This window comes from Sabethes cyaneus, chromosome 1 (assembly GCF_943734655.1).
Source record: "Sabethes cyaneus chromosome 1, idSabCyanKW18_F2, whole genome shotgun sequence".
Classification (NCBI taxonomy): Eukaryota; Metazoa; Arthropoda; class Insecta; order Diptera; family Culicidae; genus Sabethes; species Sabethes cyaneus.
This window is the reverse complement of record NC_071353.1, coordinates 104,933,785-104,945,453: the sequence shown is the minus strand read 5'-3', so window position 1 is coordinate 104,945,453 and position 11,669 is coordinate 104,933,785. Positions and strand designations below refer to the sequence as shown.

General features: G+C 38.3%; 1 protein-coding gene across 1 annotated transcript; it reads right to left on the bottom strand.

Moving 5' to 3' along the window:
• Positions 1-6,074: 6,074 nt before the first annotated feature.
• On the bottom strand, positions 6,075-8,270 carry LOC128746048 (patj homolog). Its single transcript, XM_053843097.1, has one exon. The coding sequence runs from the start codon at positions 8,268-8,270 to the stop codon at positions 6,075-6,077; it is 2,196 nt and encodes a 731-aa protein (XP_053699072.1).
• Positions 8,271-11,669: the final 3,399 nt, after the last annotated feature.

Below are 11,669 nucleotides of genomic sequence, written 5' to 3'. Positions count from 1 at the left end.
TGAAATCCCCACATCACATGCCAAATTTGGTTCCATTTGCTTGATTACTTCTAGGGTTTTGAGGAAAATTGTATTTCATTTGTATAGGAGCCCCTCCTCTTGAGCCCTCCTTAATTGCTCTTTTACTCTCTCCATAAAATTGCTGGTCATTTTATCTATCCAACGACATATAAATTGTTCCGTTTCGTTTAATAGTTTAGTAGTTATTAGCATTTGAAATCTTTCATGCAAACGTTACACTAGTATTTTTGTTTTCACAAAGTGCTACCCAGTCCCAGTATAGTAAACAAAGACGTAGTCCTACGTCAAAAAACAATTGAATAACGTAAAAGCTACCCAGATAACCAATAAACATTAACATAAGCAGAAAATTAGCCGCTTATTAGCATATCTGACATTTTACACTGCACGTTGCTGTTTATTAGCTCTTTGACTACCTAACTGCATTAAATCGGCATCCAAAATTCTATTCTTTTTGTCGATAATCAGCCGCAAATAAGCATTGTCAGTACTATAAGAGGGTTAGCAGTAAAGTAGCTGTATATTTTACCAAAGTAATTTTTAAGTATCTTTTACAGTAACTTTCATGCATTTGAATGGCATTTGTAATGCTTATTGGTTACCTGGGTATTGTCATGGATACCTGAATGTCATGCAGAACGACTGATTGAACTGAATTGCAAACAGAGTGCCTCGTGATTTTAAGCTAAAGATATGGAAGATATTTTTCAAATTTAATGCTTTTCATTAACGTAATACTTTAACGTTTAAAGTATATCTAATTAATTTAATTCAAACGTTAACCGAGCCTATCGAACCTAACTAAAGAAGACTTACGTTTATTTATTTATTTACTTTTCAATGGGGCTTTCAACCCGTGGTTGGTTCGCCCCAAAAGATTAACGTTTTTGTTATTCTGAATTATTAAAACAGAGCCGGCGTTACACCGCGCGACGCGAGGCCCCGTGTAGATTAAGCAGCGAGGTTCTTTTTTGTGTGCCAGAAGGGTATTGGGTTGAAAGGCCATTGTGACACTTATAATGACCGTCTTTTCGGGCAGACTTCGATTGCTGTTCACAGTTTTCGGACTGCTCATATATACCCATTGATGAAGTTGAGCTAGATAGTTGTAATCCTGTGCCCCAAATTCGCTACTACATGGTACATGGAGGTGGCTGTGTCATCCGATATTGTTTAAATCATAAAGAGCGGCGTTAGCAATAACCTCGCAACCAAGTTGCGCTGCTTCTGAAGGAATGCGGCAGCTACGAGTAACCAAAGGTGAGAAAGCTCCTTGTGGACTTCCTTTCATCGCCGAAATCGTGACCGATGTATACCACCCTCCCCTCCCTGCTATGATTTCTCTGCTTGAAAGTATTGCTTGAATCTAGCTTATCGCAGAGGATTCCGTTTTGAAAGAGAGTCGTAAAAATTGAAGCGAAGGACGCGTTATCGAAGGCGCCTTCAATATCAAGTAAAACCCAAAATGCCGTCTCTTGATATTTGAGTGATTTCTCAATTAACGTCACAACGCAGAGCCGTAGACTTATCGTGTTGGTATGCATGTTGATTTCCACGCAACGCAGAGCCTAAACTTATTGCGGGCACAGTTATACGCGATTGATGTCAAACTTATTGGTCTGAAATGGTTTTCTGCTGGACTAACATAGGGAAAGAAACCCTCACTCGATTTGTTCACATTTTGCAGATACGCCTTTTGAAAAAGTTGGAGCCAAAATTATCTCAATATATCCAAATGGTACTGGCCTACATTCAATCTAACATTTAATGTCAGATAATTTTATAAGAAATGCAGTGCACAGCGGTCCCAAATCGCGAAAACGCAATCATTTGCTATTCTTATTCGTATTAATATGCAATCATTCGCTATTGCGTAAAAACTGATTAATTTTTCTGAGAATTAATAATATATAGCGCATTTTTCTACACTCTTAGCGTGACTGTGAAATACCCTATTAAGGTAATACAAATCGTAGTTTTTTAAATACGCCCAAAAAATTGTTTTTTTTTCTGAAATACTGTAGAACACACAAAAATGAACAACTTTGCTGAATGAAGTAAGTATCTATCTCTTACTGGTTGCTTAATAATTTGTTTAAAAGAGCATTTAAAAATTAACTCTGCTCAATAACTTTGCTCACGATTTTTAAATTGCTTGCAAATGTTCTACAAAGTTATTCAGTATATTAATATATATATTTTTTCTGAAGACAAAGAGTCGCTAGGACGCATGTTTAATGAGTTAAGAAATATTTAAGAACAAAAAATTACACTATTCAAAGCTGTAACTGACGACTAGCTCTACTAACGGTCGGACTCTTGGTTACAGGGTCGGCTACCCACCAAGGTACTGGAGGAGACTCACTTCCCAGAAACTTATCTCGGACTATCAAGCGAACAAAACACCAAATACACGAGCAAGACAGACATAGGGCTCAGCAAACAAAAATTATACAATGCAAATCATATTTATACTTATATTTATGTGCATTAATTAAACGGTGCGACCGACTGGAAGTGTTGGGGCCCTGTAGACAGAAACATGCAGATGTAGAGAGGGAGAGAGTGCAACGTGACGTACCTTTGAGGACGCGATGATGTGGATCGAGCTATTAGAGTTCTGACGGTCGCTCTACCCACGGCGCTCGTGAACGAAGGAGGGACTCATCGGTTCTGGCGTCGAAGAGCGGGGGCCAGGCTCAACCAGACTTCCTTGGGCCTTTCCCTCCAAAACATCCGTCCCTCTCGACGAGCACGTGTGACTCGACGATGGCGTAACTCGTCGGCCACCAGCACCTCCTCTGCCACCGGTGACATGTGGTTACAATATCTGCATACACCTTCAGGACGAAATTCCCGGGACGATTGTAGATACACGGGAACCCGCCGATCTATACCACGCTGCTGTAACGTTTTGTAGTACTTCTGTAACCCGTAACTGGGATTCGGGCTCCTAGCCGACGATGATCTTCTTTCCGAAGAGTTTTTCGATCCTGGTTGGAAAACAAGCAACAACGATGCTGCTCTCTTGACCGGTCTCACAACGAATCAATCTTCGCTCCTCTGGCACCACTCTCTATCCCCCTGTCACACTCTCCCTCTGACGAAACCGGAGACGATCGTGCTGTGCTGATTTTACGGCAAACCAAAATTCTCCGAAGAGATGTCAGTCGTCTTTTTTTTCAGGGTTAGATTTTTTTAATGCGGTTCTTTGCCGTCTTTTTTTCTGGTCTGTATAATTATTATTATTTTTCGGGTCGACTCCATACATAGTCTTACATAATATTTTTTTGGCTGAGTGACTATTTAACAGGGTAATGAATTTATTGTTAGTACTTAAAAAACTTAAAAACTATTACAACAAAAATGAGCCACAAAATTCTAACGAAAAAAGAAACAAAAATTAATGAAACAACGAATAATTGAATTTTAAGTAACAAAAAAACTAAATGCATGCCTTAAATGTATATTTAATGCCTTGTTGATCGACGGTAACAAAGCCTTCGGCCAACGTGGGGCAAACCAAACAATTTTCAGAGAAAAGTACAAATTTCCATCAAAAGATCTCCAAAGCAACCCCGGAAAAAATTTATTGAAAAGTGTGTTAATTTTCTACGTTTTCTACACTCTTAAAAAATTGAGTTTACCTAAACCTAGTTAAAACTACTCAAAATACCCCTAAAGTTAACAAACTCAGATTTTGAGTAGAAAATTTAATTAATTTTGGCTACTTGCTGCCAATTCGCTGTGATAAAAAACACAGTTTTGTGCACACGTATATTGTTATTTGTTATTGTTCAAATTGCAAAAAATTATGTTGTTTCACACTTAAAGAGTATACGGAAATTTGCCTCATTGTCAGTGTAAGATAGCAATTGGGCAAAGTACATACTGGCGTAAATGAATAAGTTCTCTTAAAATTGCAAAAAGCAATGCATTGTTTTCGAGCTATTTTATTATTGCAATAATATTAGCTTAATTTATCTCACTGTATTGTAATAATTTTCCAGGAATCGTACAATTGTGTATAATAGTTCAATATCATTTGACCACGAAACGCTTTTGAACTAACAAAATAATGACTTGTAGTGGATTGAGCAAATCTAGCCAGGATGCAAAAAATTGCAGTACATCAGCAAACTGTGTTATCGATTGCTTTTCGCGAGACTCTGGTTATAGAATCTACTGCTGAGAATTCGTTTTACGTCGAAAAAAAATGCATGCATTCATGCAAAGTTCCAAATCAAAACGGCTCAAGTAATTTTGCAAACAAAACAAATTGCGTTTATTTGCCTTATACCTACTATGCAGACGAAGCTTTTCCAGCATCTCGTTTGGATGTGCAGAAAAAAAAACTAAATCGGATTATTCCACACCCGAGTAGCGAAATTTCACGAATCGCATACAATCTGTTGATTTGTTTCTTCCTCTTAAGACTTCATACCGAATCGAATGATGCCAATTTTATTTGAATGCGGAGCGTCTTTCTTTTTCTTCTCTGGTGCAATGGAGTTAAATGTACCATCAATAGGATTGTAAACCACTTAATACGCAGTTTGAAACACATTTTCCTCTTACACTGCTTTACAGTTCCTCCTCAAACTTCAAATTTATTCTACAAAATTCCGCGGCGGCTGAAAATTCAAATTCCGGGTGGAGTAGAAAAATATTATGCAATCGTGATGGTGAACTATATGGAATGGAGGAGAATGGTTAATGAAACCCCATGACGGTGGGAACGGCTGGTGGTGCTGACAGAAGATTTACATGAAAAGTAGAGATTCGCTTAAAGCGTGGTTGCGCATTTCGATCGCACCACGCTCTGATAAGTAGATGTTTCGCATTTATCAGATAAATGTTTTTAATTTCATTCAAAGTCTTGATACGGTTTTATCGTCGTTGGTTTTAATCTTGATTTATTTGCTCTAATGCGGGCGAAAAAGTTTCGTTTCTTTTACTTGAATAATGGAACCATTTATATGTCTTCAGTATTCAACTATTTTTGTTTTTTACATACAAGCTTTTCCGGTCTACGTTCAGCATCCTTGGAGATGTATCAGTAATCTTACGAATATAAATTTTATACACATGTATGAAAACTAAATTTCATAGAATATATTCAAATATAATTTTTAAAGAATATCTTCAAAAGAATAACTGTTCCAATTTATAAAATTAGTCAACATTCTAAATGCGATTCTGACTATAACTATATATATTTATATGCAAAACGTAAATATTATTATTGATTATCCGAACTCTAAATGAGCATCCCTGAGGGGGAACCATCTGTGTTTTTGCCATTTCTGTTTGCCGCCCATAAACCTAACTGTTAGAAGTGTAGTTTTTGCGGGTTTTCTTTTCTCTGCATTCGTAACTCCTCTTAGTTTGTGGGGCAATTTTTTATTCACCTGCACTATTGTTATCCCACCTGTGCCTACTAGACCCTTCTCAAATTTAGTTAACTGTCAACCTGTATGTAGGGTAACCAACCTATTTTGGATCCTTTCTTTGTTCTAACACATTTTGCATACTTCCATTTGATTTTGCCGTAAGTGTCCAAAATAGGTTGATTACACTATAGAAAATTTTAGCTCATTACAACAAACGAAAGTTTATCTTTATGGATTTTTTCTTAAGTTGTTTCGTCTGAACTTATATCTCTGTCACTTTGAAAGTGTCAAATAAATAAAGCATAATCTAAGCTAACTCCAACGAACAATCAGGTGTTTTCTTTTGTTGAAACGTAGGAAGCTGGACGTAGTCTACCATATTTTTTTTAATGAATGAGACTATTTATTTTCACAAAACAAATACACAACCGCACTAAAGATTTGTACTAACTGACGCTTGTTGCCAAAACGTATCATTTAAAATCTATTCAACCTGTGATTTCGATTTTCAGCGCTTACAAAACTTATACACTCATAGCAACCGATTCCAATAATTTATTATTTATGAAAGTAACTGATCTGCTTTTTACAAATGAGCCGAGATTTGCATCGCTCTGATGGTTAGATATCAAGCTCGAAAAACAGATCAATTATTTGTAGTTATGTTGTAGGCGTTTCCGGTGTGGATGACAGATTGTTATCCGATGTCGACAACGGTCGGCAAAGTCCGATGCGAGCTGTCCCCAGAGGGATACCTTTCAGTATACTCACCGCCAGATCGAGTGTCGCCCCCTGCAGGCTGTGTTCGTTCACCGACACTAAACGGTCGCCAGGGAAAATGAAATTAGTAGCTTCGGCCGAGCCACCCGGTATCAGTCCACGAACAACTATCACAGTTCCCTCTGTATCCAGCGGGTCCTGGTAATCCAATATCGAGAATCCGAAACCGCGCTCCGTTTTCTCGATATCACAGTATATTACCTCGTTGGTCCATAATGCTAGACCAGACACCTGCTCCACGGATTTGGAGCGCTGCTGGTCAGTTAGAGTTGCCGTACTGGATGTGTACAGCGAGCTCTCGGATTGAGCTTTCGTCAAAATACCTTGCAAGCTCTGTAAACTTTGGAGACCACCAGCTAGAAGACTGCGCGCCTCGAAAGCTTCCGCATTTTGAGAAGTATTAATCACAGTTGGAGCGGTAGTACCACGGGCACAGATCACTCTTACCTTTGCAGGCAGTTCCTTTAGGATCTTCACCACTTCGATATGTTTTAAACCTTGCAAACGGTGTTCGTTAACTTGGAGCAACTCATCACCTGGTTTCAGGGTTCCGTCTCGCCCAACCGGGCCATCTTCGAGAATCGATCGGATGTAATGATGAGGACGAACCTCAACCCCACCCTCCACTTCAACTGTTCCCTCTAGACTTATGCCCAATCCGGAAAGCTTGTGAATATCAGCAAATATCACTTGACTGCCCGGGAGCTGTCTCTGCCACATTTCAATCACTGGATTCACTTCCACAACTGGAGTTGCAAACTGAGATGCACTTCGCAGAGTTTCTCCTTGCATATCAAGTACTAGGTCAACATGTTCTTTCATCGGTGTAGCAGCTGTTGATGCTGCCATTGCCGCGATTACCGTTCCATTTTCATACAATCCATTCTCACTGCAATCCCCATTTTCTAGCAAAAACACATTCGAATCGTAAGTAGTCGCTGACTCCATTTCCGGTTCGATACCGCATTCTCCGCATTCTGTTACCATAGAATCGGCATCTGACTTAGCTAAGCAAATGGACAGCGTCGTTACAGAAGGCGATTGTACGATCGAGCATCTGTGGGAACTAAATTGCGACATCTGTGTATTTGTTGGCGTTTGCGCATTTGTAGAGTTTGTATCGATCAGTGCCACTTGCAGGTGCTCATACTTCCTGCCTCTGAGGAATCTTTCTAGAGATAACCGTACCGCAATGTCCGTATTCCGCAATATTTCAACTGCTTGGTGATTGGTTACCCCACTTAACGATTTGCCATCCACAGCCACTATACGGTCATTAATCTGAATCTTTCCACTCATTTCAGCAGCACTACCTTCGATAATACTTTTCACGAAGATTCCCGAGAGATCTTCCTCTTCACACACATATCCGGCCACGGTTATTCCCAACCCGTAAACGTTTTTCCGCAGTTCCACGTCGTACGTTTCTGTTTCGGGTGTTTCTGGTAAATCGATATAGTCCTGAGGATCCGGAGGTGGTAATGGTGGTGGTGGAAGTTGCTGTTGTTGAGCAATGCTAAGTAGAGGCTGACTAAGTACTTGTGGAATCGAAATCGAGGAGGGCGATATCAAGGCTAGACTGTTAGTATCTATATTTATTGTATTGTTCACCGCAACCACTTCGATGTGGGTAGGACACAGTTCTTCGGATTCTTCAACCGGTGATTGAAGAAAAGCTCCCGAAGTATAGCCAGCCGTTTGTAGTAGTGTTCGATCCAACTCCTCCGGGTCAGTCAACATTTTGGTGGGTATAATAGGCGCATGGCTAGCTAGAGCTTGATAGTCCGGTGAAGTTGGCTCCACCGGACGAGCCACTATCAGACGTACCTGTTGACCGGTTTGGCGTAATACGGTGGCCACTTGTTCAGAACTGAAGCCTCTAAGATTAACGTCGCCAATCTGCAGAACATGATCACCGCTCTGCAACCGGCCGTCCCGCTCTGCCACCGAACCGGGTATAAGTGCTTTTATAACGACACCGGTACTGCGGCCTCCGACCAACATGAATCCAAGTCCATTACCATCATTGATGAGATCAATAATTTCCACCTGGGACCACTCGGTGCTTAGGACCATGACGCCGACCCAAACAATTTGCCAACGGGAGCAATTCGCATAATATGGTTAGCACTATTGAGGACAAATTAATGTTCGTTGGCTGTTTCTTGGCTGTACGTTATCTGAAAAAAAAAAACAAGTAAAAATACTATAAATTCAGATTCAATTAAATGAGCCGGTATAGCAATATATTTAACTTGTAAGCAGTGCTAGACACCTCTAACTTGCTAATTCGTTTTTTTATTTTTTTAAATTTAATAATTTAACCATCTTTTTCTTTTTCTCAAGCTGTGTTTTGTTTACAAAGCTCAAAAGTTATAAAAATGTTTTCCAATCTTTTACCAACAAAACAAAAAAAGTTTGTTCCCATACGTTGATTAGTTTTCGAGAAAAAGGCATATAAAGTACATGTACACGAAGTTTGAAAATCGTGTTTTTTCAGGAACGGCGTTTTATTACGACGAGTTTGTTCAGCGCCCACACCGGAATACGTGTGTGTATGTTCGTTTTCCATCTACTTCCCGTGGTTGGATTATTACAAAACTAGTATCAAAATAAGCGAACAACTCTGTAAAATCGAAAGCTGCAAAAAAAGTCTTTATTTTTTCAAAATGTTTTGTTATTAATATCCCCATATTTATCCATTTTATTTCGTCGGCATATTGAAATTAAATGCACATTAGTGCCTGCGATCTTATAACAGTGATTCAAATAAACATTACTCTGAAATTTTTCTTCTAATTATTGATTTTTCAAAAATCAAAAAACTGAGTCGATTTTTCTATAGGGGGGACTAAATGTTTCTTAGGGAGGGCTTAGGCCACCCCCCCCCCCCCCCCCCAGGGCACCCGTTGTTCCGCCAATGGTGCTTTTAATAGGGCGTAGGAGGTTTTTTGACTCATTTCAAATAGGGTAAGGGATCTAGTTTTCGCACCACTACTGAAACATTCATCAAATAGATTACTAAGGAAATGGCAGAGAAAAGCTATTACGTCAAGGTTGTTATTTTGCTAGAAATTTTGCAATACTACACCAAAATTTGCGTATGTACGTCCAAATAATCAAGTTTCTTAAACTGCAACTGGAGTTCGCGTGTTTTCTTTTCGTTTAGTGAAAACAGATACGAAATCAAAATTTCCAAAAATTGTGTATATTAGGACACTGAATTCATGCAATATGTTATTTTATAAAGAAAAAGCAATATTTCTGTCCAATTTTCTTTTGTTGCAGTGCAAATTTGTTTTTTATTATGTAATTCAAGACGTTTAAAAAAGTACGAAAATTGAAACGCAAAACTGTTTGTGTTCTAAATTTCGACCGGTCGAAAGAGCCTGCTGATTGCTTTCAAGTACGCTTGTTTCATTTTTCGACCCATCGTTCAAAAAGCCATGGAAGTGGAAAGTATCCAGACCCGAAAGTAATGATTTCAGTATGATTTCAGGCGTTTTGCGGGATTGCGTTTCAAACATTTTCCATCTATTATTTCAAAGGAGAAGGGTATTCGAAATAGTCTGCAAAAAAGGTTTACAGTTTAGTTTTAAAAAAATAATACCAATGTGATATTACAGAAATGTTGCAGTTATTTTTTTGCATTAAATCCATCAATTTAAACTACCCTAGACTTTAAAAATACATTACTTTGTGCTTGGGTCGAATATTAGAACACGCAAGGGTCGAAAACTAAAACTAGGGGTCGAAAATTGGCCCAATGGGATATTGAATTGAAACGAGAAAATAAGTGAAAAATATACATCGTACACTTATTTCCCTTTAAATGTTAATTTAATATACATCCTTTTCTACTATTCTATCATATTTTCGAGAAAACAGCGCTATTTAGATGATATATTGAAATTTGTTAGCCATGTGTTGGTTTCATGAGTTGAATTATAGTGTCCTTACCCTATACAATATTTCAAATATCGTCGATAACGCGAAAGACGAATGTATTCGCATTCATTGAAACGGCTTCAGACACTTATACTCAAAATGTAATTCTCTCGAAATTATCAGTTTAAAACACGAAACGGGACGATTCAAATATGACGTCCACCAAATTTCTGCTTCTTTAGACCCTCCCTCCCCTCTCTGACGGATTGTGTCACAAAACTCAACCTCCCCCACCCCCTTTGGACGTCACACAAACCTAAAATAGAAATAAAAAGCGGGTTAAAAGTAAAAAGTGGTTTTTAAAAATAGCTTAATCTTTTAAGAAGTAGTGTAAGATTAAAAAATCATAGAAAATATCAGTCGTGTATTTTCTCAAAAAAAAGAAATTTAAATTTCTAGATTTTTCCGGATGAACTGATCTTAAAGTTATCTTTTTAACGAAATTATAAAAAGATTCCCCGTTTTGCTAACTTTCTCCACCCAGTGAAGTAGACTTTTAATTGATTTTTTACAGATTTTTTTATCGAATTGCTGTATGTAATTTTACTAGTTAAAAATTATGTTTATGGGTACGATTTATGAACTGCGAACAAAGGCTCTAACAACCTTCAATGGCAAATCGTCACAAATCAATGAAGAAATGAAGTTTTGGTTTCAATTGAAGAGCACCGCTCCGCTTTAAAACATTTTCATTCTGCATCGGCGAGGCAGGTTTCACTACATCGTGACGATAGCTTTTAAAGTTTATGTTGTACTTATCTATCAAATATTTAGTAAAAGGCTAGAAACTTTGATTGCATAGTATAATTAATCTAGTGTAACATAGACAAATCGTGCCCGACTTTCGGCGCCGTTAGCTGAAACAATTAACAGCTTCAATTGAAGTTTGCTTGAAAGATTCTGTTCAACAAATGAAAAAAGTCGCTTTTTGAGTGAAGAGAAGGTAGGAGAGAATCAGCTTCATTTATTTGTTCCGACGATGTCGGGTCCTCTTGCGATCTTCTGAAGTAAGATAAGTTCGAAAATCGAAATAAATCGATGAGTTTTTGTAGCCTTTTTCTGAGAATAAATGTCACAGATGTCACATTTGCCTAGACACGTGCCTAGGCCGAGAGGTGGAACAAGGTACCTAACAACGGGGTAACAAACTGACAGCTCCCATATATAAAAAACGTACCTCGAAATGCTGGTTCCTGGTTCCGCTACTAACCTTTGAGTGTGGTGAATAACTCGAAATGATAACATTGCATGAATTTGCATGCAATACGCGTGTAAATTTTTCAGTATACTATTTAGAAACTATTGCTTCACTCAAGACCGTGAAAAAATGTCGGCATGACCGACAATTCCAAAATCATCGTCGTAAATGCTTATTGCATCAAAGTTGATCTACCTTTTCATTCTACTTTTTTCGTTGAAACAGAATACAGAACTGCGTAAACAGATACAGAACGTTTTAAGCCTGAACCTACAAAAAGGCATTTGTGCAAACGAAAGCCAAAACAAGTAAAAGATTGTTTTTCTACA

Bases quoted from the DNA above. Each gene is read 5' to 3' on its own strand.
- LOC128746048 (XM_053843097.1), bottom strand. From the start codon at position 8,270: ATGGTCCTAAGCACCGAGTGGTCCCAGGTGGAAATTATTGATCTCATC.